At 38.7% G+C, this 27,937-nt stretch overlaps 1 protein-coding gene across 3 annotated transcripts in view; it reads left to right on the top strand.

Annotated features, from left to right (window-relative positions):
- Positions 1 to 2,792: 2,792 nt before the first annotated feature.
- The window catches only part of LOC137951621 (proteinaceous RNase P 1, chloroplastic/mitochondrial-like), a 35,654-nt gene continuing 10,509 nt past the window's right edge, over positions 2,793 to 27,937 (top strand). The window contains exons 1-5 of one of the 3 annotated variants that reach the window (XM_068798409.1): positions 2,793 to 3,307; positions 5,675 to 6,993; positions 7,184 to 7,270; positions 7,356 to 7,537; positions 15,675 to 15,795. In XM_068798409.1, coding sequence (XP_068654510.1) covers positions 5,812 to 6,993; positions 7,184 to 7,270; positions 7,356 to 7,537; positions 15,675 to 15,795 — 1,572 coding nt within the window. In that variant the 5' untranslated portion in view covers positions 2,793 to 3,307; positions 5,675 to 5,811. Of the gene's footprint in view, positions 3,308 to 3,882; positions 3,909 to 5,674; positions 6,994 to 7,180; positions 7,271 to 7,355; positions 7,538 to 15,674; positions 15,796 to 27,937 lie in introns of those variants that run through there. The other 2 variants (XM_068798406.1, XM_068798408.1) reach the window with 2 other exon arrangements.

Raw genomic sequence — 27,937 nt, 5'->3', positions numbered from 1 at the left:
GCATGATATTTAGGTTGACTGACTGTCCATTCTCAGTCAATCTCCTCTTTGTCGCCTTTAGCGGATCCCTTGAGAACCCCATTGTTGTCACCTTATCAACCACATCATCTACAGGGACTTTATTACCACTTCCACCAATTGTAGAGCCACTACCAACCCTAGATGCAGTGGGAATGGCTTGGGGTAAAAGCTATAAAGTTGGAAGCCATTAATAACCACTTCCACCAAGAGCAAATGGTGAAAAGTGACCTTGTTGTTTCAAATAATCTCCATTGGGAGTTCTATTGTAAGGGTACGAGTCACTAAAATTGGGGCTAGGTGGTGGTGGCCCATACCCATTTTGAAATGGTGCTTGCCTTGATCCAAAATGATTTCCTGACGATTCATATATGTGGTTGTTATGTCTGTAAAATTGTTGGGATAGAGGTGTTACGTACATAGCCAATACATACCAAAAGACTGATATATTTGGTAGCGTAAAGCCAAATACATAACCTAGGAACATAACAATACTCCTACCGTTATGAGTCAACAACCACGGCGGCCTAACTCTAGCAACGTTGGCCCACTGTTACGTGTTGGGACGACGAGATCGCCCACACCAGGATTCGAACTCGCAATGTGGTGCCCGCTCTGATACCTAATATTACACACCTAGCCAATACATATTAAAAGACCGATCTATTTGTTAGAGGAAAACGAAGTAAATAACCTAGGATCATAACAGGAGGTGATCGACTTGGTGGTTGTTACTATGGAGCAGGGGGGGGGGGGGGGGGGGGCAGGGGGGGGACATTTTAGGAGGATAACTTGGAAGTTGTGGGGCCATATACGCATGTTCATCAGTATGATCACTCAACTTAGGCTGAAGTGGTGGATTGTCGTTGTGGGGGCAGCTGAGAATGTTGTACGGAATCAAAAGTCCTCCATTACTACACTACCTTGTTCAAATAACATCATTTCTTACAACAAAATGTCCCAAAAAATCTACCCTAGTAGTAAAGCTTGGACGTCGAGTACTCGACGAAGTTTCCACACATCTTCCACCAGGATGACATCCGAACAGAAGTCCATAAGCCTACGAATGACTCTACGGCTAATCAAGTTTTTTTGTAATTTTTGATGATCCGAATTAAACTCCTAAGTCAAAAACTACTTACACTCGGCTTTGTTTTAGAAATTAGATACACTAACCGTTACTATAAGTTAGCACAAATTCACCACACGCCAGAGCTCGCTTACCTAGAAAACACTTGTCCAAATATCAAGTTTTGATAATCACGAGAGCATAAATAGTTTAAAATAGAGAAGATGTATTCACAGTTTTCAAAAGAAATTACGTTAGTCCTTCTACACGCACGCGTCTGACTAGTAACCTACCTAGACAAGTATATGGTGGCGATGGACGATACAGAAGCTTAGATTCCATGACCATGGGTGACGACAGAGTACTTCCATGCATATTTCACCATGCTACTTCGACCAGGTAGTTTTGGTGATCGATTTAACATATAGATACACAAAGAAGATCGAAATAGACGGAGATTGAGAAGAATTAACGAATTTCCCAGTTGTTGATTTTTAGGACTCCATGGATTTAGCTCATAAAGAAAATAAATAGAAACACCATTGGGAGAAAATATGCTCCTCTATTCATCTTTTATCACCTGTGAAATAATGTACTTAATATCAGCATCTATTAAATCTGTACCATTCTAGATTTAGTGGAGGAGATAGAGAGAGAAAGGAGAAGAAAGTAAGAGAAGAAGAGGGACTTTGGAAAGTTGTAGTAGGAAAAATGAGAAAGCAGATTGACCCCTAAACCCTATCACATAAGTAAAAAAGAATATAATGTCACAATAATGCCCCTTTTCTTTCCAATATACATACTACTGCATAATTCTTCCATGCAAATAATAACGTCAAACATGATACATAGTTAGATAGAGAGATAGAGATATAGACATAGAGATAGAGAGAAAGAGATGGTGAGAACAGGGAGATACAGAGATAAAATGCAAAGTGCTGAACTATCGAGCTGGTCTTTGTTGATGTCAAAGAAGAATGCCAAACCCCAATACCACAACAATTCATTACGTTTTTTTTTTCAATGAACGAAACCAGGTAGAAAATGGAATACAAAAGAGAAAAATGAAAAAAAAAATCAAGTGTTAGGTCAGCAGCGAAAAAACAACAACAGAAGATTAAGATAAAACAACTTACCTTTTTCCATCGGACCATCACTTTCGTCGATGAGGAAGAACTTCGAATGCAGAAATCGAAGAGGAAGAAGATAAGAGATGAAGAAATCGCAGATGAAGATATCGAAGACGACGGAGACCGAGAGTGAGGAATCGAAAGGGATAAGAAGCCCAAAACCCCCCATTTTTTATGAATTGCCACCCAACAAATGGTGTTTTTGATCCCTAAACCCTGAGACAAAATGAAAGAGAGGATTTTGAATCGCTAGTGCCAAAGATGAAATGGAAGAGAGGATGAAACCCCTGCTCCCGTGGTGCTCTTTTCCTGTTTCCCGACTCCTTGACTCTTTGAATTCCGGGCTGTTTGTTAAATTTACAAGTCACCCATGAGCTTTCGAACCAAACCATGATTTGATCGAGTTTGGGTCATTAACTTAAACCTGGATCTCGAATTCAGTTCAAAATTTAGGTAAATTGAATCGACCCGAGCTTGAGCCGCTAGCAAACCGGTTCGGCACGATGCCACCTTACGAGAGTATTGAGAGAGGCTGAGAGGAGTTATGATATCGTCGTTTTAGCGTTTAGGGCGGCGAGAGGATAACAGAGGGAACGGAGAAGAAGGGTGAGAGACGGCGGCTGACGTCGGGCGGAGAAAGAAGAAGACGTGGCTGAGACGAAGATTGGGCGCTGAGAGGAAGAGAGTGCGGCTGAGAAGGAGTCGAGGGTGAGGAGCGTCGGGAGGAAGGCGTCAAGGACTGGGCGGCGAGAGGTCTGGAGTCGGGGCGAGCGGAACGTATATGTTTTTTCCCTCCCCAGTGCGTTGCACCGGTTCTGTCTCACATATGACATACCAGCAACAGTTTTCAGTGAAAGAATTCCATGATAACATTTCTATACACTCAGACACCCCCTCAACACTTTCTCCTTAAAAAATGAGGAATTTGGAGATAAAAGCAAAAGAAAGAGAAAGTGGGGAGAAAAATTAACCTTTCTCTTGAAAGTTTGTCCAGCAGAGTACTGAGATGGAAGAAGAAATTCTCTCTTCTCCGGGTGGTCGAGGACCCTCCTTTGTCTGATGTCCCTTTGTCCTTTCACTGGCTTTAAAAGTAGGTCTCTTTGCTCTCCTTTTAAAATTGTGTCATTCCGCTTTTCTGTTTCGTCGGGTAGCTAGATATCTCCCTTTCAGATGAATTCCGCTGAATAAGTAGGGCAGATGTCGTGCCTTCATTGCAAAGGCTCAAATGGTGCAGATGGTTTAGTGTTGATGGGCCAGTACCATTGAGAAGAGAGTTTCTTCATTGTTGGTAAAGTGTGTTAGGAAATCTGTTTACAATGGAAAGTTTATGACTATGACATTTACTTATCTACTTGTCTGGTAGTAGTCGTATACAATTTGATCTGTCATGTTTTCTTTGTCAACTTTTTCACATCCCCGGAGGAACTAAGAACTCCTGACTTGCAAAGGAAGAAGTTACCCTTAGAATATTTTATTTTAGGTGTCTGAATTTATGTCCTGTACTGGAATTTTTCAACTTTACTTCTGTGGACTGATTTTAGTAAGCACTATCTGACTTCAATATCAAACACTGTTTTAGAACTCTCTGTATGGCTACTGATATTTAAGAAGATCGAGTTTGTGATGTCCCAGCCTGAACTTAAACAGAGGTGGCTCTTAATGCAGGTATCAAGAGGGGTGCCACTCTGGATGCAAGTATTCTATTCCATGCCTCAGCTTTAACTGCACATAAAACCCCCTTTGCTTTTTATTCATGTATCCTGACTTTTTATTTTAAAATTAACTGCCAATTGCCTATATGACCTTGAACTTGATCTTGATTAGGACTCTGTCATCCCATTTTTTTATGATTCCTTATCTACCACTTGCCCAATATCATTATCTGAATGCCAGTCCATTTGAATCAAGCAAAACTCAGGCTACTCTCACCAGAAAATATAGCTATCGTACAGAATTGAAATATTGAACGAGCAGAAAACTGCAGAAAAATAAGAGCTTAATTGTTGGAAATGTTAGAAACAAGGCTGGTTGAATGGTAGTTTTGACCATCTCATCTCCCATCTACAACATTCATCAGAAGATTCCAATCCATTCTTCTAGACATTCATTGAATGATCTTGATCTTTTCATAATCAACTATTTTAATCATTTGGCAATGAGCTGTCTGAATGGCCTTATTCATGTTTTTATTATTGTTCTTTGAGCTGCTAAAATTTTCATTGAATGACCTTGATCTTTTCGTAATCAACTGTTTTAAGCATTTGGCAATGAGCTGTCGGAATGGCCTTATTCCTGTTTCTATTCTTGTTCTTTGAGCTGCTAAAATATTTTTTTCCATTTTCTTTACACATCCAAACAAGAGACACTGTTTCTCTTATATTTTCTCTCCCATTTTCCCCTCTCTACCGAAGAAGAGAAAGAAACCTCATTTCTTTTCATCTCTTTTTCTTTCTTTACTCTTTCTTTTCATTTCTCAGTTTTTTTATTATTTAAATTTAGAATGGCGAATGGCTTTGTCACTAGATGAAAAATTACATTATTGCTTTCTCTCAGCTTTCTTTCTCACCAAATGCAGCCTAAATCTTTTTAGGCTGTATTATTTCTTTCTAGGTATGCGTTATAGGCCAAATTGTTTTCTAAATTCTCCAAATCAGTAATATGATAAATGGAGTGTTTAGAAAAAAAAAACATGATAAATGGAGATGCACACTCAAGGAGACATCACACGAGCATATCACCATATTTGCAGTCATTTTGCTTGTAATTCTTAGTAATCTGTCCATGCAATCTCATTGATAACTTTAGCTAGATTAGTGCAAGATTCATAGCAGATGATTCTTGGACAAGTTAGGAGGTGTGAGGTCTAGTTTGTCAAATTCACTGATCTGAGTAGGAGACATTTGGACCATGGATCATCAAAGTAAATGATACATGTTTGGACCCAGATCCAATTAATCTGTAAAGGTGTCTAGATGATCAACTCCTGAATGGGTGGTCTTTAATAACCCTTGGTGTAACTGAAATCTTTGGCAATCTTATTCTTCAGTTTTGGGTGTATCTTATCATATCATACGACAATCAAATAAAGAAGTAAGCACAAAAAGTACTGCTTTTACATTTATCTATAGTTCTATAGGATTTGTTTTGCTATTTAATTTGTTTCTAGTCTTGCTTTCACTATTTTTTCTTAATTTATTTTTTTCTCTATTAGTGTTTTGTTTCTTTTGATTTTTGATTGTTTCACAGTTCGTTGAGTGGTTTATCTTCATTTTTTTTTATTGCTATTTTTTTTTTCACTTTTCGTAGCGTATAGCAGTTGCCTTGTGGTTATCAGGAAGAATGTTTTTCTTCAGGAAATGTGATGGCAAAGGAAGAGAGTGTGGGTCTAACATTTATTTTTTTAGAGTTTGATGATATACTGCTAAATTCAAAACTGATTTGATGGTTTTTTTGGCAGATATTTTTCCTTCTTGACAAGTTACGGTGATTGACTGATAAATTCTTCTGTTGCCTGAAGTTTAAGTGGTGTTGAGGTTTGTGTATTCCAAACTGTGTTTGCAGTTTAAACTTTTTGAAATTCTGAACCTTGCCCAGATGCTTAGGCACCCTTCTCTATTCTCTTTCTTCTCCAAAACTTCGTCACCTTCTCCCCCATGTCTCCATCTCCCTCTTTTTAAGCTCCTCTCTCTAAATTACAACTTTAAACTGTGCAACCATTTCTTCACCACAACCATAGTGGACAGAAAATCTTCGTTCAGTGAAGATATTCACATCTCAGCCCTTCCTTCTTCCAAATCCCAAAGCATCTCTGCTTCTATGAGAACCTGGGAAATTGCTCAAGAGTCAGTTTCTTCTCCTTCTAAAAGATTAACAAAAAAGATTCGTCGTGAAGCCCCTGAGAATGTTCTCCGCCACAAGCTTGACATGTGTTCGAAGAATGGACAGCTGCATGAAGCTCTCTGCCTATATGATGAAGCCCGTGAAAATCAAATTCCATTGTCTCAACACCATTATAATGTCCTTCTTTACCTCTGCTCTTCTTTCCCTTCAAATACCAATGATAATGAGGATGATCAAATAAGCTTGGGTATAGAGAGAGGTTTTGAGATTTTCCATCAGATGGATATTGATCAAGTTCCCCCAAATGAGGCTACATTTACAAGCTTGGCTAGATTGGCTGCTGCAAAAGAGGACCCTGATTTGGCATTTAATTTGATTAAAAGAATGGAAAATTACAAAATTTCACCAAGATTAAGATCATATGGGCCTGCACTATTTGGTTTTTGCATGAAAGGAGATCCTGATGGAGCTTATGCCGTAGAAACCCACATGTCAGCTTTTGGTGTGTCACCGGAAGAGCCTGAGCTTGCTGCATTATTGCAGGTGAGTGCAGACTCTGGAAAAGGGGAGAGGGTGTATCAGTTCATTCATCAATTGCGGTCAACAGTAAGACAGGTGTCTGAATCAACAGCCAAGATATTGGAGATGTGGTTCCTGTCCCATGCTGCAGCAATGGTGGGTGATAAGAAGTGGGACCAAGCAAAGGTGAAGGAAGGGGTGGTGAAATGTGGGGGTGGGGCACATGGGATTGGATGGTTGGGAAGGGGAGAATGGAAGGTAGTTAGGAGTGTGATGGATGATGATGGTGTTTGTGGGGCTTGTGGAGAGAGACTTGTTTGTATTGATATTGATCCAGTGGAGACTGAGAACTTTGGAAATTCATTGTCAAGGTTGGCTTGTGAAAAGGAGGTCAAAGCTAATTTTACTAGGTTTCAGGTAATTTTTTCTCAACTGATTGTTTCATTATATTGTAGCTAGGAGTGTGAAGGAAGGGGTTTTATATCTCATGCTATGTTCAGCTGAGCTGTCTTAAGAGATGATGGTTTTATTTTATTGATGAAGAAAGCTTTTGTAGTGCTATTGTGATTTTATATGATTTGGCTAATATAGCAACCTAATTCAGGAGTGGTTAGCCCGCAGTGGGCCATTTGAAGCTGTCGTAGATGGTGCCAATGTGGCTCTTCATGACCAGAAACATTTCAGCTTTCGTCAGGTATGTATGGTGTTTTGCTGTCTCAGATGAGAATTTTCTTGATGTTGTTCTTTTTGGAGTACCTTATAGTTCATGTGTATGGCAGTTAAATGCTGTTGTTAATGGAATACGTCAAAGCAGTCAAACAAAGAAATTGCCTCTTGTTGTTTTACACAGTCGGCGTGTGAAGGGTGGGCCTGCTGACAATCCAAATAACAAAAAGTTACTAGAGAAGTGGCGAATGGCAGGTGCACTGTATGCAACTCCTCCTGGATCAAATGATGACTGGTAGGTCTTCATTTTCTACTCTAGGTTACTGCAAATGGAAAATAGTAATTGTTAAACCTCTCTCTCTCTCTTGTCGGAAGGGGTGGTGGGGTTGGGGTGTGCATGTTTGGGGATGATTACAATGAGTTGAGGATACCTCAACTAGAAAGTAGATACCTTCTTATAGCACTTTAGTATTAACTATTCACATTGGTGCCCTATGGACTAGTCAGTCTTGCATGTTATTTTTAGGAAGTGTATTGATCTTGCATATTCTTATGTTAGAAATTGTAAAAAGAAAGAAATTGAGGACGACAGAATGAAGAAAAGAGAAGATAAGGAGATGAGAGGACAAAGTGCAAAAGACGCACTCATTGGAGGCTAAGAAAGTTGACCTCCATCTTTTATTATCTCACTTAAGTGATTACAAGAGTAAGTTTACAAAAATGGCCCTCATAGCTCTCACTCATATAACTTCTTGTACACATATTAGAATTCAACCAAATTTGAACCATATGTTCCTAAAAAGGTATATAATCTACCCATAACTCCAGATATATATATATATATATATATATATATATATACTGGTTACTGAAAATGACCAAAATACCGCTATATATATCAACACTCCCTCTTAAGCTGGAGTGTATATATCCAAGAGCCCCAACTTGTTATAGAAAATTCTAAACTCCTTGCCCAAAGCTTTAGTGAAAATGTCACCAGCTTGATTAGTTGACCTAACATATCTTGTGATCATGCTCCACTAATAACCGCATCGTGGATGAAATGATAGTCAACCTCTACATGTTTTGTACATTCATGAAATAACGAGTTGCTTGCAATAAAAATTGCAGCCTGATTATTACAATACATAGTCATGGCCTTTATACTTGTAAAAGTCATCTCCCATAACACCAATCTGACCCATATAAGTTCACTCATTTTATGAACTATTGCTCTGTACTTAGCTTCTGCTATGGAGCGAGTTACTACATTTTGCTTCTTACTTTTCTAGTTAACCAAGTTTACCAACAAAAACATAGTAGCCAGAAGTGGACTTTCTATCCAATTTCGATCCAGCATAATCAACATTTGAGTAAACTTCAATTTTCAAATGACCATTGGGCGCATAAAACAACCTTTTTCCAGGTGCTCCTTTAAGTATGGCAAAATCCTCTGGGCTGCCTCCAAAAATTTTACAGTGACATTCCACGAACTAGCTAAGTATACTTACTATGAATGATATATTTGGGTGATTGATAGTAGCATAGATAAGCTTATCCACATGCCACCTATTCACATTTTGTCTCTGAGCTCTGAATTATCAACTTCATATAGGTTATGACCAACTTCCATAGGAGTTTCTACATGTTTCACCCTTCATGACCCATACTCTTGGAGCATGTTTGTCACATATTTCCTATGAGTTTCTGCTTTACTCCTAACAAATTCAATACACAAAAAGTATTTGAGAGACTCTTAAGTCCTTCGTTTGAAAATATTGTGTAAGATGTATTTTCACCTCCTTAGTTCCTTGCTTATCACTTCTAGACAATATAATATCATCCACATAAAGAAGCACCACCACAATTTCATTGGTCGACTTCTCGCAAACCGTCTTAGGGCCCATCTCCCCGAAATCATACACGCCTGTCAAAATGCTTTCATTCGTGGTAGGAATATCTTGGACTCCTCTATGGCTGCTCACGATTCCTTCAAAAAACTCAATATGCCCAAATTCGTTTTGAAACTTGATTTTGACAAAGCTTTTGACTATGTAAACTGGAAACTAATTGATTACCTCTTTGACGGAATGGGTTTTGGGACTAGGTGAAAATTTTGGATGAGAAGTTGCATGTCTACTGCTTCTCAAAACAAACAAGGAATGATCATAATGACTCCTAGAAAAACCAAATGCACAACCACATTGCTGAATTTTTTAAACCACGCCCTGGGACTATTTAAGACCATACATTGCCTTATTTGACTTACATACTTTTCCAATCCCTCCCTGAACTATATAACCAAGAGGTTGCTCCATATAGACTTCTTTATCGAGGTCACTGTATAGAAACACATTTTTAATGTCCAGTTGGTGCAAAGGCCAGTCACTGCCATTGAAATCAGAATTCGAACAAAAAGGTAATCAGGCAACAAGAATGAATGTCTCAAATACATCAATACCATAAGTTTGGTTATATGCTTTAGCCACAAGACGTGTCTTATACCATTCCATGGACCAATCAGATTATATTTGACGGTATAGATCCAAAGGCATCCCACAACAGATGCACTAGAGGGAAACACACATGGAGTTCAAGTTCTACGACCAATAGAGCATCTGTTTCAACATCCTTGGCTTGTTTTCACAAAGGAGAGGACAATGCTTCCTACACTAAAGAAGGAATAGCACATAAAGACAATTTTTGGGCAAAAGATTTAAAAGACTCCGACAAAGAATGAAAAGAGACAAACCGTGAAATAGGATACTGTGCACAGGTGTAGACACCTTTGAGGACAACAACAAGGAGATAGAGATCACTTACCTTAGGTGCCTCAGACGAACATGGTGTTGATTCAGTAGAGAGAGTCTTTTGTGGTGTCGTCCCATGTTGTCTGCATTAATACACTTATAATAGTTTAGTTATTGGAATAAGTGGTCGTGGACTGGGCATATCCTCTACAGGGCTAGGAGCATAAAAAATCGGACAAACAATATCACTTAGAGAAACACTAGATATGCTGCAATATGGAGTGTCTTCAAAAAATGTAACATTTGAGGACAAAAAGGTTTTCCTAGTAAATGGAAAAAAAATCATTTATAACCATTTTGTGGCTGGGAATAACCCCAAGGAAGCACATTGATAGCTTTAGGTGACAATTTATTCCCTTGGGTCCAAGTACATGGATAAAACAAACACAACCAAAAACTTGAGGACACAAGGGAAATAACTCAATGTCAAACTTGAAAATATGAAATGGAATTTGACCACAAAGTACAAAAGAAGACATCTTGGTAATTAGAAAACATGTAGTGAGGACTGCATCTCCCAAAAAGATTTAGAACGAAGCATATGCAGTAACAAAGTGCATGCAACATAAAAAAAATGGCGATTTTTTCTGTCAGCTACACCATTTTGCTTAGGAGTATACACATACGTAGACTGATGAATAATACTTGTAAACTAACAAAAAGGATGACACTTATATTATATAAATTCAACCCATTATCTGTACCAAAACACAAAGTGAAGCACCAAACTTAGTCTTTATTTCATTATAAAATTTTTGGATTACATCAAATACCTTAGACTTCTTTTGAAGGAGATACACCGAAGTGGTCCTACTAAAAGCATCAATAAATGACAAGAAATATTTATAGCCAAAGGTACTGACCATAAGACAAGGTCTCTAAATGTCAGAATGGACAATCTCAAAAAGATTATGACTAGATGACTGACTAGGAGGAAATGATGCTCGTCGATGCTTCCTTAGTTGTCATGACTTGCACTAGAACTGAGATGGAGAAGATAATGCAGGAAAAAAGCGTGATAACTTTGTTGGAGACGGATGATCAAGACGAGGATGCTAGTGGAAGGGTGTACCACGAACATGAAGTGCAAAGGACGCATGTGATGAAGATCCTTCCAAGTGATACAATCCATCTCTCTCATGCTTTGAACCAATCATCTCCTTTGTTTGGAGGTCCTGAAAGGCACAATGAGATATGTACAAAATTATAGAATAATTCAAAGACTTTGTAATTTGACTAACTGAGAGGAGATTCAGAGGAAATTTAGGAGCTAATAAAACGGAATCAACACAAAGAAGAACTAGGTTTAATTGATCCTACTCCATTAACTTGAGAAGATGAGCCATCTGCAAATGTAACTTGCTTACATGGCAAAGAGTGACTAAGTTTTAAAAACAAGTCGTATTTGACATTAAAATTGACTCACCAGAATCAATAACCCAAGTACAAGATGGATGTACATGCAAAGCAGACTCACTTGATTTAGCAAGAGTAGCTGTAAAGTAGAAGTGGATTGAGGCACAATTTTAGAAACAAATGTCAACTGGGTTATCCTCTGAATTAACTGTTGCAACTCATTTGGAGCCTCTGCCATTATCAGAGCCATCTTGGCCTCGACCCTTGTTGCTACTACCACGGCCACGAATGATTTCTGATCTAGTATACCCATGACTAGATATTAAGGTCAACAACATCAACTGTAGATGCTTCCTTACCACCGTTTGTTGTCACAACTGATTCTACTTGCAGCACCCTATTGAAAGCAGTACGAAGTGAAGGAACCTCATATGAAGCAAGTAATTGGGCTTGTATTGCATCTTACGCAAGATCAAGCCCTTCCAAAACTTTGGCAAAATAAATTTGTCATTGTTTTCTCAATTGTTTTGCATTAGCAGTAAACGGGTGATAAATGTCGATTTCTTGTAGGATTCCATACAACCCACTGTAATAATAAAAAATTTTCCTATCACCTCTCTTTTAGGCAAACAATCTAGATTAAAGTTCATAGATTCTTGATAAATTGCTCTCCTGTACGTATATAGTCTTGAGGGACACTCATATCTCCTTCGTAGTGTCACAATTGATACCTTGGTTTTGGATCTTATAATCAAAACTGTTTAGCGATCAAGTCATTACTTGGATAGCTTCAGCTAGGGGTGGCATCGAATCGATCGGAGCCTGAAACCTGCCTTTGTTCGAGTTGGGCTTGATTTAAATATTTCGAACTCGAGCTCGAGCTCGAGGCGAGCCTAGCCTGGAGCCTAAAATTGTAATCGAGCTCGAGCCTAATAATTTTAACTGAGTTCGAGCTTGAGCTCGAGCCGAGTTCAAGCTCAAACCTACATTTTAAACTTTGCATAAAATACATGTCAAATAAACTGTATATAAAATTATGCATACATTTTACATAAAATAGGGCATGACCTCTACCTAAAATAGGGCATGACTTCTACCTAAAATTGGGCATGACCTTTACCTAAAATTGGGCATAACCTCTATACATTAATCCTGCATAAAATTGTCTATGCACCTCAATGATAGGAGAATTTTCTCCTTCCAATCAGTATAATTGTCTTCATTCAGAGGAATAATATAGGAGGAATCAAAATTTAGAACAAATAAAGTTTGAACAACTGCAAAATAAACAAAAAAACTTACTAAAACATGCAATGAAGCCAAATATTGAATATTTATCTATGTAAATAAATTCAAAAAAATAAATCAATATGTCATTATAATCTTTCATGTGGGCTTAGATTATAACACAAACAATTTATATCACTTTATGATGGGATCAAAATTTGTCTGTCAAGAAATTTTCTAGGCCTATGAGCAACTAGAATTTTTTTATTTTTTTAGTATCTCTATCTCATCCTGATTAGTCACTTAAACATTTACACTGTGGGGTTAAATAATTATATCTTCATAATTAATCACAATTTTTTCATTAACTTTATGGGACTAAGTTTAGTGTCACTAGATATTTTCATAATTGAGAATGTTGTGGTTATTACTCAATTATTCAAATGTAAACAAAAATATGACATCAAGATAATTGACTAAATTGATGCCAATTATTAATTCTTTATATTTAGGTCAACCAAAAATATGTATAGAAAACTAAGTATGCATAAAAGCCTAAATAATTTTTTTCATAAATATGCATTATAAATTCATATTTGCGTGTAAAATTATTTAATTCATACGAAGTAAATGAGAAATGGTATAAAAAAACAAATATATTGATTTTCTAGTTATTCAGATATCTTTTAAATGTATCCAAAGATATCATTAAAGGTGAGATGGATTAGTGGTCATTTTCTTAAATTCTAAGTTGAGGTCGTGGGTTCAAATCCCACACTCAACAATAAAATTTCTGTTTTTTTTTTTAATTTCCGAGTCGATCGGTCGAACTTGTATCAACTCAGTTCGAACCCTGGAGGTCGTCTTCAACCTCCAGTCTTGCGCCGGCCTCTATCACCACCTCGATGCCGGCCGCCGTCGTAATCGATGTTGGCACACCCAACAAACAGAAATTTCCTCCACAAATTTTAAACCCGCAAAGCCAAAAACGCACGAGCAGAGCTCCCTTGTTACACCCATTGGTCATCGTTAGCTATGAAGACCTGGACCGAGGACGGTATCTCCACTACGCCGGTGTCTCAAACGGACTGATGTGCTTCCAAAATCTCAACAAATCCTTTACCATTGCCAACCCAGCCATTTGCAAATCTCTCCGTCTCCCACCAGTTCACCGTTCATCACATAACTACCTTTTGCTACATCCCCTTTACCGAGGAATACAAAGATGCCGAAGAGGGAAAACGTCGAAGAATGAAGACGACGAAGAGGGAAGACGCCTCTCGAATCCCTGATTTGCTACTCCCCGAAATCGAAGCCCAAAGATAGAACAGAGTCGAAGAGAGGAAAGGAAGGTTTGCTGAAAATATTAGGGCTCGACCCGAAATTGCTCGTTAAGTAACGAGCTAGCTTGCGATCAGCCAAACTGAACCGCGGTTTGCTCGAGCTTGGCTCATTTACTTAAACAAGCCCGAACCTCATCTCGAACTTGGTTTGAGTTCGGAATTTTTTGAGCCAAACTGAATCGGGACCGAGCCGAGCTCTAGCTGTTCGCGAACCGGCTCGGTTCGATGCCACACCTATCTTCAGCCTCCTAATCATCGTCTAATGGCACAAGAGGATTATCATCTAATGGCACAAGAGGGTTATCATCTAATGGCACAACAGACAGTGCGCCCATAGGCACCAGACGCGCGTGTGGGCATGGTTAGCAACCCAGCAGTTGGCTAGCAGGTAGGCTGACTGGCTGTTTGCTTTGAAATTCGAAATTTGAGTTTTCACCTATCCAAATGGATTGGGATAGGGTTAGTTTGAGACAAATAAGGGCACATGGGATATTGCTCATTTGAATTTGAATAAAAGGGGGATTTGCCTTGCTTATGCGATGAATTCTCATAGGACTTTGTATGATATGGGGATAAGGGAGGCTTATCCTTAATTATGTTTTGTAAACCTGATGTATTCATCTGAATTTCGTGCAAAGAACACCCCATTACTGTCAAGGCTCTGTTTCCTTCATTTTGGCTTTGTTTCTTCTTGAAAGAAAAGCTTATTAGCCTACTTTCCTCCCAAAGTGGGCTTCCTTTTAGCTTTTAGATAGATCCGAACTGATTTCGACCAACTTAGATAGTTCTGGCCAGTCAACTGTTCTGTTGTAACTTTCCCTTCTGAGTGGATTGTCTCCTTAGTTGGTGTCACAACTTCACCTTATTCAGTTATCTCAAAAACCTCAAACATTCAATAATTAAAGTAGGTGCAGGCTATGTGGGACCCACACAAAATAATTAGGCAAGGACAGTATCAACAATTGCTATAGCAAACAAATTCCACCACTAATCAATCAAAACGCAAGGGATTAGATCTCAATAATGGAAAAATCAAAGTTGCATTACCTTTTCGTGAGATGATGCAGGCAGTGCTAGTCCTGTGCAGGTAAAAAAAAATGGAACTTATTAGTAGTAGGACACTCGAAGAGCACAAATCTTTCATAGAATTGACTTATTCTGCAGTAGAAGTCATTAACCTTTGGGTTATGTCAGGAAGAAGTAGAAAAACTGACCTTGACTCCAATCAGATGAGGATCTGAAGAAACCTCTTTCTCTGGAATATGTAAACTTCAAGGAGAGAGAACTCCTAGTTTGGCTTGATACATGATCTTATTTCTCTGATACCATGAAAAAGGAAAGAAATTGAAATGAAAAGATAGAAAAAGAAAAAAAAGAGAGAAATTGGCAACAAGTGCTGTATATTGGCACTGTCTTGGAGGCTCCAAAATTCGACCTCCTTTTATTCTTTAATCTAAGTGAATACAAAAGAAGATTACAAATATGCCCCTAATAGCTACCACACATTTAATTTGATGTACACACATCAGAATTTAACCAAATTTGAGTCATATGTTTCTAACAAGATATATAATCTACCCATAGCTCCAGATATAAACACTAGTTACTGAAAATGACCAAAATATCCTTGTTTATATTTCAACATTTCCAATTACATGGATTTGGTTGCTTCTAGCTCACTCTGTGATAACTGCAGGTACTGGTTATATGCAGCAGTAAGTAATAAGTGTTTGCTAGTTACTAATGACAAGATGCGGGATCATCTTTTTGAACTTCTGGGTAAAAGTTTTTTTCCAAGATGGATGGAAAAACATCAGGTATATTCATATATCATCGAAACTAGTTATCTTTCATTGAGAAAGTAGAGAATTCTTAAAGTAGTATTTCTTGTGTGATGGGTTCTCTGAGCAACGGTATTCTTTATTCTCTGTTTGCTTTTCATAAATTTATTTATCATTCAGAAAAAAGAAAAGAAAAGCAAGATAGGAGAGGCGGTTGTTTTGTTTTTCTGATGTGAAGTAAGCAATTGCTAGTAGTTTGCAGTCTTGTCGTATACCATCTGTTTTAGATGACTAAAATGTCTTCGAACTAGTCATATTGGTGCTGGAGGCCATAATGCCGTTTTCAACGTCTTGCCAGTAGTCATTGATGTTCACATAATGCTGAGTAATGGGTTTTATGTTCCTGATGTTAAGTTTTCTGTACATTAGCCAGAGCCAGAAATTTTAAATTAATTAATTAAAAATTTATTATTATTTTTATTTTTGGAATGGTGAATTCATTAGGGCCAAAAGGCCAACAAGGAAGCAAACCAACAGCTTACAAATCCCGCCCCCCCACCAAATCGCACATAACACTGGATATTGATGAAAACAACACAACTATTCTGCAGGAATGTTTGTGTTAGGAGCCTTGGGGGTTTATTTTGCTATAGAAGAGGTTAATGATGGGCCTTTGCATAGGACTTAAGAGAGTGAGTTAAGAACTGGTAGCAGGTTATTAAATTTCCGTCAAAGTGCTTCTTAATTCTGCTACTTGTTCTCACCACGTGAACATGAGAAACTAGAGCAGCTCCTGCTGTTCTGAATGAGCAGAACATGTCAGGTGTCATAATCTGCTACTGGAAAAAGGTTGAACAGATCAATACAAAAGAAAAAAATTCTTTATGTTGTTTACTTTCTCAGTAATAACCAAGTAAACCAAAGAAATTCAGAACAGCAGGAGCTGCTCTAGTTTCTCATATGGAAAAAGGTTGAACAGATCAATTCAAAATAGAAAAATTCTTTATGTTGTTTACTTTCTCAGTAATAACCAAGTAAACCAAAGAAATTCAGAACAAGAAAATAAAGTGAAGAGTGGTAGACACATTCTCTTTGGGCACGATTCTGGCACCGTTTCTGGGTCCTATTGGTATTTTGGATTTTACTTGAGCTGAGCTATATGCTCTTAGTAAGGCTTCAGAATATTCAGTGACAAATTCCAAGGTTGGCTTCATGTTGAAGGGAATTCAAGGAGTGTGATTAGTTGGTGTGAAGGCAAGAAAGCTCCTCCTTGGCGGTGTTGGCAATGTTTTTATGAGATTTAGGACCTCTCTTGTCCTTTTTTTTTGTAAATGGAATCATATTCCTAGATCAGCTAATAGCTTAACTCACTCTCTTATTAAAGAGGGGTTTCCCTTATCTTTTTGTTGTTTGCCTTTGGGCTTTCATAAAATTGTGTGCTTTCTCAAAAAAAATAAAAATAAAAAACAGACGAAGAGTGGTAGACGTGTTTGATCACAGGCACCTGATTTTTGCGGCATCTCCGAACAGCATACCTGGATCAATTGATATGAAATATAAGAGAAGCTGGTTGTAGTTGAAGCCAAATCAGGACGAGAGTGTTGGCTTGTTTGGATTCTCAAGCACTGCAAGAGATATGGAGCTGCAGGGATTCTCAGGACTAACTTTTGCTGCAAATGACAGCTTATACACGAAGAAGAAGATCTGGAAGTTGGACTGGGACTCTTTTAATCGATATTGCAGGAGGTGAACTTGGGAAAGAACTGCACTAAGGAAGATATAAAAACTCAGAGATGTTAAAAATCAAAGAGAAAATGTAGAAACTAAAAACTTATTTTTCTTCTTCTTCTTTCCCTTCTTCTCTCCATCTTCTTTTCCTTCTCCATCTCACGAATATAGCCACTCTAATTCCATGTGAATGTAGTTGCTCTCATACTGTATGTGAATTCAGAGTATTAGGAATGAAGCTGCTTTGATAACATGTGAACTGGAGCCTAAAAATTTAACTGCTTCGGTACCATGTGAATTTGGAGCCTTGATATGGAAAAGAAGGAAGATAATAAAGTGAGTTTGTGTTACACTAGGAGTAGAGGCAGGAGAGAAGTTGTACGTCCCTCTCCCTCGACCCATGCACTTTATTTATAACGAAAACACTTCCTAAAAATACACCAATTTCGATCTTAGAAGACCAATCCAAGGAACTCAAACAAATGGATTGACATACTCAATCACACAACTAGGGGCAAGATTCCTTGACATATAATTTGGACCAGAGAAAATAACTTAAAATGCCAAAAAAATTAGAGAACTTTAAAACAAAATATAAGGAATTGGTCTTAAAAACAAGAGAAAGTTCATACAATGCAAGATGGCACAAGAGAGAGGTAGAATCAAATTGTCGAACAATACAAAAAAAACTTATGGGAGGATCAATATGTGTAACATAAAGAAAAAGAAAGAGAGGAAGAGAACAAGATAAGAGAAGGAGACAGGGAAGTTTCACGTTAAGAGAAAGAGATTGGTTGGAGAATCTACATGATTCCTAACCTCTTTATTGATAACTAAGTGATTTTAGTACAAAATAACTATCATGCCCCTACTCTAGCTATTTTAATTACAGCCATCAAACAATAATAAGAAAATGTAAAAAATTACATTGGTGAGCATGTCTAGTTCACTTCTATCCAATTAGATGGCTGGACCACAATACCCTGTAGTAAAACTACCCAAGTACTCCTAACCGTTAACACTCCCCTCAAGCTGGAGCATATATATCCACCAATCTCAGTTTGGAACAAAAAAATAAACGAATGGACACTTTCCAAGGGCCTTGGTAAACAAATCACCAACTTGCTCAGTAGTCAGTACATATGGAGTAATCACTTTACCACTTAGCATTGCATCACAAATAAAGTAACAATCCATTTCTATATGTTTGGTTTGAAACACTGGATTACTAGCAATAAATATTACTACTTGGTTATCACATTTTAGTTCCATGGGGCACTTCCTTCCAAATCAAGTTCTTGCAACACAAATTTTACTCACATAAGTTCACTTACAATGTGTGACTTTGCTCTATATTTAGCTTCAACACTTGATTTGCTAACGACATTCTGTTTTTTACTTTTCCAGTTGATAAGATTACCTCCCACAAAATACACAATAACCTATAGTAGATTTCCAATCCAACTTTGATTCGCATAATCAGCATCTGAGAAACCCATAATGTCAAAGTGTCCATGTGGCTCATAATGTATCCCTTTTTCAAGAACCCCTTTTAAATACTTCAAAATACTCTGTGTTGCCTCAAGATGCACGCACTTTCCTAAGAGTACCCATAAATTGACTTCCAATGCCAATAACAAATGGTATATCGAACTTTGTTACAGTGGCATAAATCAATTGACCCACAAGACTCCACTACATAGTTCTATCACTAAGTATTGGACTACTTTCATCATGTAGACAAGAGTTCACTTCAATAGGAGTGTCAATGGGTTTCATGTCCAACAATCCATGTTCACTCAACATATCTATCGCATATTTCCTCTGAGATAAAATCATACCTTTTTTACTTCTCACTACTTCTATTCTCAAAAAAGTATTTTAATGAACCAAGGTCCTTAGTTTGATAATGCTACTTAGGATATTCACATCCTCAATACCTTCAACATAATCTCTTGTGAGCATTATATCATCAACGTATAATAATTCCAGTTTGCCTATGCTAAACAAACAATAATCACAATGGCTTTTAATGAACTTGAATGACATACTACATTGCTGAATTTTCCAAACCATGCTTGTGGGCTTTGTTTCAAACCATAAATGGCCTTCTGGAGCTGATACACTTTGCCAATTTCCCCCTAGGCAACATACCCAGGAGGTTGTCCCATATATGCTTCCTCTTGCAAGTCTCCATATAAAAAAACATTTTGATATCAAGTTGGTATAGTGACTAACAATGATTGATGGTGATGAACACCAAAATCCAAACAATACTAAGTCGAAATATAAGGGGAAACTTATCAAACACATCAACACCATATGTCTGCGTGTATCCCTTAGTGACCAATCGTGCTTTATACCATTCACAGTGCCATCAACATTATATGTCATGGTATATACACATCTACTCAACTACCTTTGCCTCAGGCAACAAATCAACTAATACCCACGTCTTCTTAGCCACTAAGGCATTCATCTCCTCATTCATAGTCTATGTCCACTTTGGAGAACCTAAGACGTCTTACATGTTTGTAGGAATAGAGATATTGGACGAAGACATGACAAAAGATTTAAATTGTGGAGACAAAAAATCAAATGATAGAACGAGATATGGGATGTGCAAGATTTTTTACCTTTTTGAAGAGAAACAAAGAGATCAAGATCACCAAAAATAGGATTTGTAGGCACAGAGGTGGATGGTGGGGGTAGTGGAGGGATGCTTGCTATTGATTGTGTAAAGTCGGGTCCAAGGCCCATCCAAAAATGACTAGCCAACTTGGAAAACCTCTTTTCCAACTAATAAATTCAAGATCTTTATACTCACTAATCCATGTGGGACTATTCATTAACACTCCCCCTCACGTGTAGGGCCTCTTTTATGGTTCTACAAGCGGATAATTTAGGTGTAGGCCCTCTTTTGTGGCTCTACAAGTGGATAATTTAGGTGTAGGCCCTCTTTTGTGGCTTTACAAGTGGACAGTTTAGGTGTAGGCCTTCTTTTGTGGCTCTTCAAGTGGACAGTTTAGGTGTAGGCCCTCTTTTGTGGCTCTACAAATGGATTATTTAGGTTTAAGCCCACATATGAGTACCCGCTTTGATACCATGTGAAGTTGGGTCCAAGGCCTATTTCAAAATGACTAGCCAACTTAGGAAACCTCTGACCCAACTAATAAACTCAAGATATTTGTACTCACTAATCCATGTGGGACTATTCCTTAACAGATTGCTTCTTGTTACTCTTTCCTGGTGAATACTGTGATTGCACGTGCCTCATGTGATACACTTGTAATGGTTTTTGTAGTTGTAGAGGAATGCTGATACTTGGGACATCAAGAAAAGGTATAGGTAAAGAAGCCTCAAGAGAAAAATTCCATCACAAGCACGTATCTCAGATAATGAAAAAGAAGGTGAATTTTCTAAAAATATAGCATTGACAAAGACTTAGAGATCATAACACCTATAACCTTTTTGAGTTTCGACCAAGAAAAACATAACGAATGGCCTGAGGAGATGATTTATTGTCAATTATTGAAGGAAAGAGAGTTAAGAGAGAGAAGAGGTAAAGAGAAGAAAGGAGGATTTTGGGAGAAGAGTGTACAGCTCTGGATTGGGGAAAAAGTCGAGCCACATCTCCCTTTTATTAACTTAAGTGAGTAGAGAGAAAAAACCTCTCTAGCCCTCACGTAACTGCTCCTTATGTCTCATTAGTTACATGTCCAAATGCTATGATAATTGGACCATAGACAAATACAGACTTGCTGAAACTACTGGTACCCTCCATGTCATATATAGATTGTGAAATGACCAAATTACCCTTTGCATTATATTTAACACTCAAGCTGAAGCATTTATATCTAATAATCCCAGATCGTTACTAAATATCCTCAAACATAGGAAGTAACAATTTCCTTTTTTATCACTGCATGTCAAACAAAGTGGCAGCCCACTTCAATGTGTTTGGTCCTCTCATGTAATTCTGAGTTGTTAGCAATAAAAGTGGCAGCCTAATTATCACAATAGATTGTCTTAGGTGCATTAATTTGTAGACTTAATTCTTGAAGAACTGACCTCATCCATTTCAGGTCATTGACTGTCTGAGTTATAGCTCTATACTTAGCTTCAACACTACCCCGACCTGACTACATTTTGCTTCTTGCTTTTCTATCATCATGAAGGTCATTTCCAAATTCCATGGGTGTCTCTACGTGCTTTGCATTTGATAAACCATACTTTTGTAGCATTGTGAATAACATATTTTCTCTGTGTTAACACAATGTCAGTTTTTCTTCTAGCAATTTTAATCCTAAGGGAGTATTTTAGGGAACCCAAATTTTTAGTATGCAAATGTTTAGCCAGTTGCGGTTTTCCCTCTTCAATACCTTGCACATTGCTGCCTGACAAAACAATATCATCAACATGTATAAGGACTACAATCGTAGATGATCTTTTCATGACAAATAAAGAAGATCACCATGGCTCCATGAGAAGCTGAAAGACATCACAACTTGACTGAATTTCTCAAACAATGCCTTGGGACTCTTAACAAAACCCATAAATTTCCTTCTTCAGCTTACATACCATTTTCGTCTCCCCTTGAGCAACATACCCAATAGGTTGTTCCATATTTCAATGTTGAGCTGGAAGAGTAGCCAATGGACACAAGACACGAATAGATGTCAACCATGCAATTAGGGAGATTGTCTCAAAAACATCAATGCCATACGTTTGAGTATACCCTTTAGCAACCAATCAAGCTTTATATTGCTCAATAGATTCATCTACTCTATATTTAACTGTATATACCCAATGATAACCTAGAATTGTTGCACTTGAAGAAGCATCACATAAGTTCCACGTACCTCTATCAGTCAATGCCTCCATCTCAACATCCATAGTATGCTTCCATCAAGGAGGCAAGAGAGCATCCTGCATAGAAGAAGGAATAGTACAAGAAGACAATGCAAAGCTATAGATAAAATGAAAAGAAGATTCCTATGGAGAGGATCAAGTGACTCTTTTAAATATCATTTGGTCAAATGGAACGAAGTCTGCTTACCTAAAAGATTGAGAGGACTAGGGCTTCGGAAATCAAAAGAAATAAACAAAGCCTTAATGCTTAAATGGATTTGGAAGTACAACACAAATTCCTCCAATCTTTGGAAGGATATGGTTCGCGTCAAGTTGGACTGGAATATGCCATGGTGGATGGCTGGGGGAAACCGGAGAGGACTGTCCTCAATATGGAGATCTATTTTTTTGCTTCTTCAAAATTTCTCATCAGCCTGTAGATTTTTTGTGGGTAATGGAAGATCTCTTAAATTCTGGGATGACTGGTGGACAGGACAAACACCTTTACAGAACTCTTTCAGCACTCTTTTCCTTCTCTCCACTCACAAGGAAATTACAGTTGCGGATGCTTTTGAGGGAGGGAATGTGAACCTACACCCCCGAAGGGGTTTAACTGACATGGAGGCCATGGAAGCCAGCAGCCTCTTAGATTCTTTGAATCATGTCAGAATTTGGCCTTCCAACGAAGACAAGCTCATTTGGTGGCCTGACAAAAGTGGGAAATTCTCAGTTGCTTCGGCATATGGATACATCAACGGTTGGGATCCGACGCAAAGGGAGCATGACATCAACTTCGTTTGGAATCTATGTGCCCCCCCTAAGGTAAAATTTTTCATGTGGAGTGCCTGTCAAAGTAAAATTCTCATGGCTGATGTGCTCAGAAGAAGAGGTCACCCATCTATAGATCCACTATGCCCTTTTTGCCACAATGAAGATGAATCCACCGGTCATACTCTCCTTCAGTGCCAGTTCTCATGGACTGTGTGGACCTCTATTTTAAGCAAATTGGAGATTCAATTTTGTATTGCTGTCGACCTGATTAGCTTTTGCAAGTCGATCTTGGGATATCCCCTTCCTGGCCTCGGTAAATTGATTATCTCAGCTTGTGCTAGCTTCGTTCCTTGGGGGCTTTGGAATGAACGGAATAGAAGGCGGTTTGATGCTAAAAGCGAATCTGCGGCTAGAATTGTTGATAGAGTGATAGGGCAAATATCAACCTGGTTATTGACAAAAAAACCCTTCTTCTCTTTCAAAGGCACTGACATTCGAGACAACTGAAGCAATTTGGCGAGGATGCACATCGGAGCTAAAATCCCAGCTATGCAGGAATGGACCCCTCCGGATACTGGCTACCTACAACTAAACTTTGATGGATCTTCTCTTGGAAATCCCGAGATAGCGGGATTTGGGGGCGTCATTTCAGACTCAATTGGGAATCAATGTTTTTCCTATGCTGGTCCTTTAGGCATATCCGACTCAATGTTAGCGGAACTACATGGCCTTCTTAATGGATTGCGGGTGTTCAAAGACAAATGTAGTGAGCCTATTCACATCGAAGGAGATTCCAAGGTGGTGATTGGTTGGTGCCAGCACAATTCTTCTCCCCCATGGAGGCATTGGGATGTATTCCAGCAGATTTTGGATATTGTTTCTTCCTTTTCTTGTATTTGGTCTCATATTCCGAGATCTGCTAATTCGGCAGCAGATGTGCTTGCCAAGGAGGGAGCTTTCCTGCAATCTCTCGTTGTTAAGGATTTGAGCCCTCCGCTTTTGTAGTTTTGTATTTTTCTCTTCCTTCTTTTTAATAAAATTACATCTTCATAAAAAAAAAAAAGACAATGACAAAGTAAATTGTTTGTATCTTGTAGATAAGGAATCATATGAGACATAATGGGACAAGGGATGATGAGTAGATAACAAACTCCTTTACGAAAAGCAATGAGATGTAAATAAATTACCTCAAGATCTGAAGGCGAAGAAGATACTAGAACCCACGAGAGGGGGAATTGTGGCTTGTTGTTGACAATGTTGCTTTTGTTGATACACCTACAAGGGTTTTCCTGTGGTAACAGACTATGGTGGACAAGGAATATCTTGCACAGGTGTTGAAGCAACAACACTAGAAGTGTGACTGATGAAGGAGACATTGCATCAAAAGAAGAGAAGAAAGGCACATCTTCGAAGAATGTTATATTAGCAGGCACAAATGTTTTCCTAAGGGACGGGCAAAAATATTTGTATCCTTTTTGTCTCCAAGAATACTCAAGAAAAACACATTTGACCATACGTGGAGATAGTTTATATGTAGAGACACCAAAAACATGGGCAAAATAGGCACATCTAAAAATGGGAGGAGACAATGAAAATAATGTAGCCGAAGGATTCAATGCTTGAAAAGGAATTTGGCTCCCAACTACTACCCCTCCTTCCTGGCCATCACTTAGACCGCATCAAAAGAAGATTTCTTTGGAGGGGAGCAAATGACGACTTTAAATACCATCTCATGAATTGGAAGGAGGTTTGTCATCCGAACATCCTTGGTGGGTTGGGTATCTGCCTTACCAAGACCATAAACTCGACTCTTCTTCTCAAGTAGATCTGGAAGCTTAACCCCTCCCCTCGCTCCATTAGGAGGTGCATGGTTGCTATCAAGCTCAATTGGAAGACTCAGTGGCGGACTTGTGGTGGATCGTGTCTCAAACTCTTCCCCACCTAGCGCTTATCTCCTAGTTGCTGCCTACCTTTGCGGAGGTAGTGCGATTTGTTGGGAATTACCGTCTCATATGGTTTTGGGTTGATAGGTGGTGAGATCTTGGACCTCTCAAGGAAACTTACCCTCACTTTTAGTCCTCAACTGCAACCTTTCTATCACCGTGGCTGACTCATGGGGGACGAATGCTTGCTAGAAACTTCCTCTCGGGGTGTTGTTGATGCCGAATCCATTGACATTTGCGCCCTCTTGGAGGACATTGGCTTAGTCTCTCTTCGTGCCTAGCTTGAAGACAAGAATTGTTTGGAAGCATGCTGGTAGTGGAAAATTTTTGGTTGTCTCGGCCTACCTCTACCTATCTGGGTAGGTTTCAGGTCTTGGACAACATCATGCGGTAGTTACCTGGCAACTCTCTACCCTTATGAAGATCAAAATTTTAATGTGGAGTGCCCTACATAACAAAATTCTGATGGTGGACAACCTTTGGAAGTGTGGAAATATGAGACCTAGTATTCATTGCCCTCTCTACGGCCTTTGAGAGGAAAGTGTCTCCCCCATACTCCTGCACTACCATTTTGCTTGGAAGGTATGGGTCCAGGTGCTTAATCTCATAGGCATGTAGTTTGCCTCCCCAATGATCTCACTTCCACATGTCACCTGCTGCTCGGGTACCCCTTGCCACGTTTGGGGAAGATCCTCCTCTCTACCTGCCCTGGGTCACATCCCTTGGGGACTCCGGGGGGAAAGAAATAGCCATCACTTCAACTTCAAGTTTACCAACGCCAAAGAAGTAGCAATGGGCATCATCGGGTAGATATCCTCTTGGGTCCTCACAAGAAAGGAGTTTGATCAATGTCTGTTCAGTCATCCAGCCCACCTATGCATGAGCAGACCTCTCCACCACCGGGCTTTCTGAAGCTCAACTTTTAAGGCAGTTTGCTTGGAAACCCAGATCTAATTGGTTTTGGAGGTGCTATCCTAAATTAGGATGGCATTGCCCTCCTCACTTATTCGGGACCTCTTAGCTCATCAAACTCTACTACTGCGGAACTTATGGCCTCCTACATGGTCTCATTTTTGTGATCATTTGTTGGGACCCTTCTATATTGAAGGTGACTCCAAAGTGGTGACCTCTTGGCGCTCGTCTTCCTTTTCCGAACCATCTTGGCGCCATTGGAATGCTTTCTATGATGTTAGGGAGATCTTCTCTCTTATTTCTTGTGTATGGATTCATGTACCACATTTGGCCAATTCCTTGGTTGAGGCTCTTGCTAAGAGTAGGATCCCCTTCCAATCTCTTGTTGTTTTGGGATCCCAACTTTGATTGCTTGTAGCTCGTTTCTCTTGGTTAATAAAGCTCATCACTTTCAAAAAAAATTACAAATGAGGACATCTTGTTAATAAGAAAGCATGCAGTAAGCACAATTGTCTCCCTAATTGGACTTAGGTACATGCATGCGAATAAGCGTTGTTCGAGCTACTTCTGACAAATACCGATTCTTACGTTTTGCTACTCCATTTTTTAGTGGAGTAAAAACACAAGATGATTGATGGAGTATATCATGGTGTTGAAAAAATGCAATAAACTTATTCATGAATTCTAACCCATTGTCAGTACGTAGACTCTAGAGTAATGTACCAAATTGGTTATACAAGGTTTGAAATACATCAAATACTTCAGACTTCTCCTGTAGGAGATACACCCAACTAGTTGTGACGAAAGTCATAACAAAATATTTGTAGCTAAAAATACTAGGCACTGGACATCCCAATACATTAGATTGAACAATTTCAAACAATTTTCTACTCTTCGTCCGACTCAATGGAAAAATGCTCCAATGATGCTTGCCCAATTAACATGACTCACATTGATAAAGTAAACTTGATGGAAATGTAGGAAATAATTAGACCAACTTTGCTAGAGAAGGATGACCAACTCGTAGATGCCATTGAAAGGGTGAAGATGCAGCATGGAGAGCTGATGAAGATATCTGTGGTGATCCTTCCTAGTGGTATAGTCCTCTTTCATGCGCGGAATTTATCATCTTTCTTGTCGGTCCTGAAACAGAGTGAGAAGGATAAAGTTTTAAAACAAATCAAAGATTTAGGTAGTTGACTAAAAAACAACTAATTATGTGGAAATTTTGGAATGAAGAACACAGATGAAGTAAGTGTGATATTATTCACTCCTTGAACAATAGACAAACCCATCAACAAGTGTAATATGCTTACCTAGTGAGGACTTCCTCAGATTTGTAAATAAAGAAGACATGCCTAACATATAAGTAGAGGCTCCTAAGTCAATTACTCTAGAAGACACAAGACACAAGACACACATGTAGAGCTGACATGTCTGACTTGGCAAGAGTAGCTATAGGAAGTGGAAGTTGTGCAACAGAAGCTGAAGAGGAAGGAGCTAAAGTAGAGCCATGTGTTGAGCAAGTTGTTGCAACTCATCTGGTGCTTCCTATAAAATACCAACCATGTGTCTAGTCAAGGGCTCAATATTATCACGAGTCAATGAGTTTGTGCAGGCGGGCTTGCCAAACTTAACCCAACTCTTGTCAGAGAAATTGGTTAGTGCGTCCACAATGAACACGCTTTTTATTACATCTTCCATTATTCTGGCTTCATCTTCTACCTGAATCTTCTTTGCCTCTGCCTCTAACACTCCCACCACCTTGTTTAGACTTTGATTGACCAAAGGAATTAAATGTGGATGCATTAACACTTTTATTATCCTTGTTTCCTTTGGACATAATTGCAGTCCTTGCAAGCATAACTCTGTTAAAGGCTATGGAGAGCGATGGAAGCTAGCAACTGAGCCTTGACTGCGTTAAAATCTGCTCTCAATCCATCTAGAAATTTTGTTACATGTAGCTATCCTTG

Source organism: Aristolochia californica, unplaced genomic scaffold, assembly GCF_029961685.1.
Source record: "Aristolochia californica isolate CCGP_79_NKW_82.1479 unplaced genomic scaffold, dmAriCali1.0.hap1 SCAF_15, whole genome shotgun sequence".
Taxonomy (NCBI): domain Eukaryota; kingdom Viridiplantae; phylum Streptophyta; class Magnoliopsida; order Piperales; family Aristolochiaceae; genus Aristolochia; species Aristolochia californica.
This window is presented reverse-complemented; position numbering and strand designations above follow the sequence as displayed.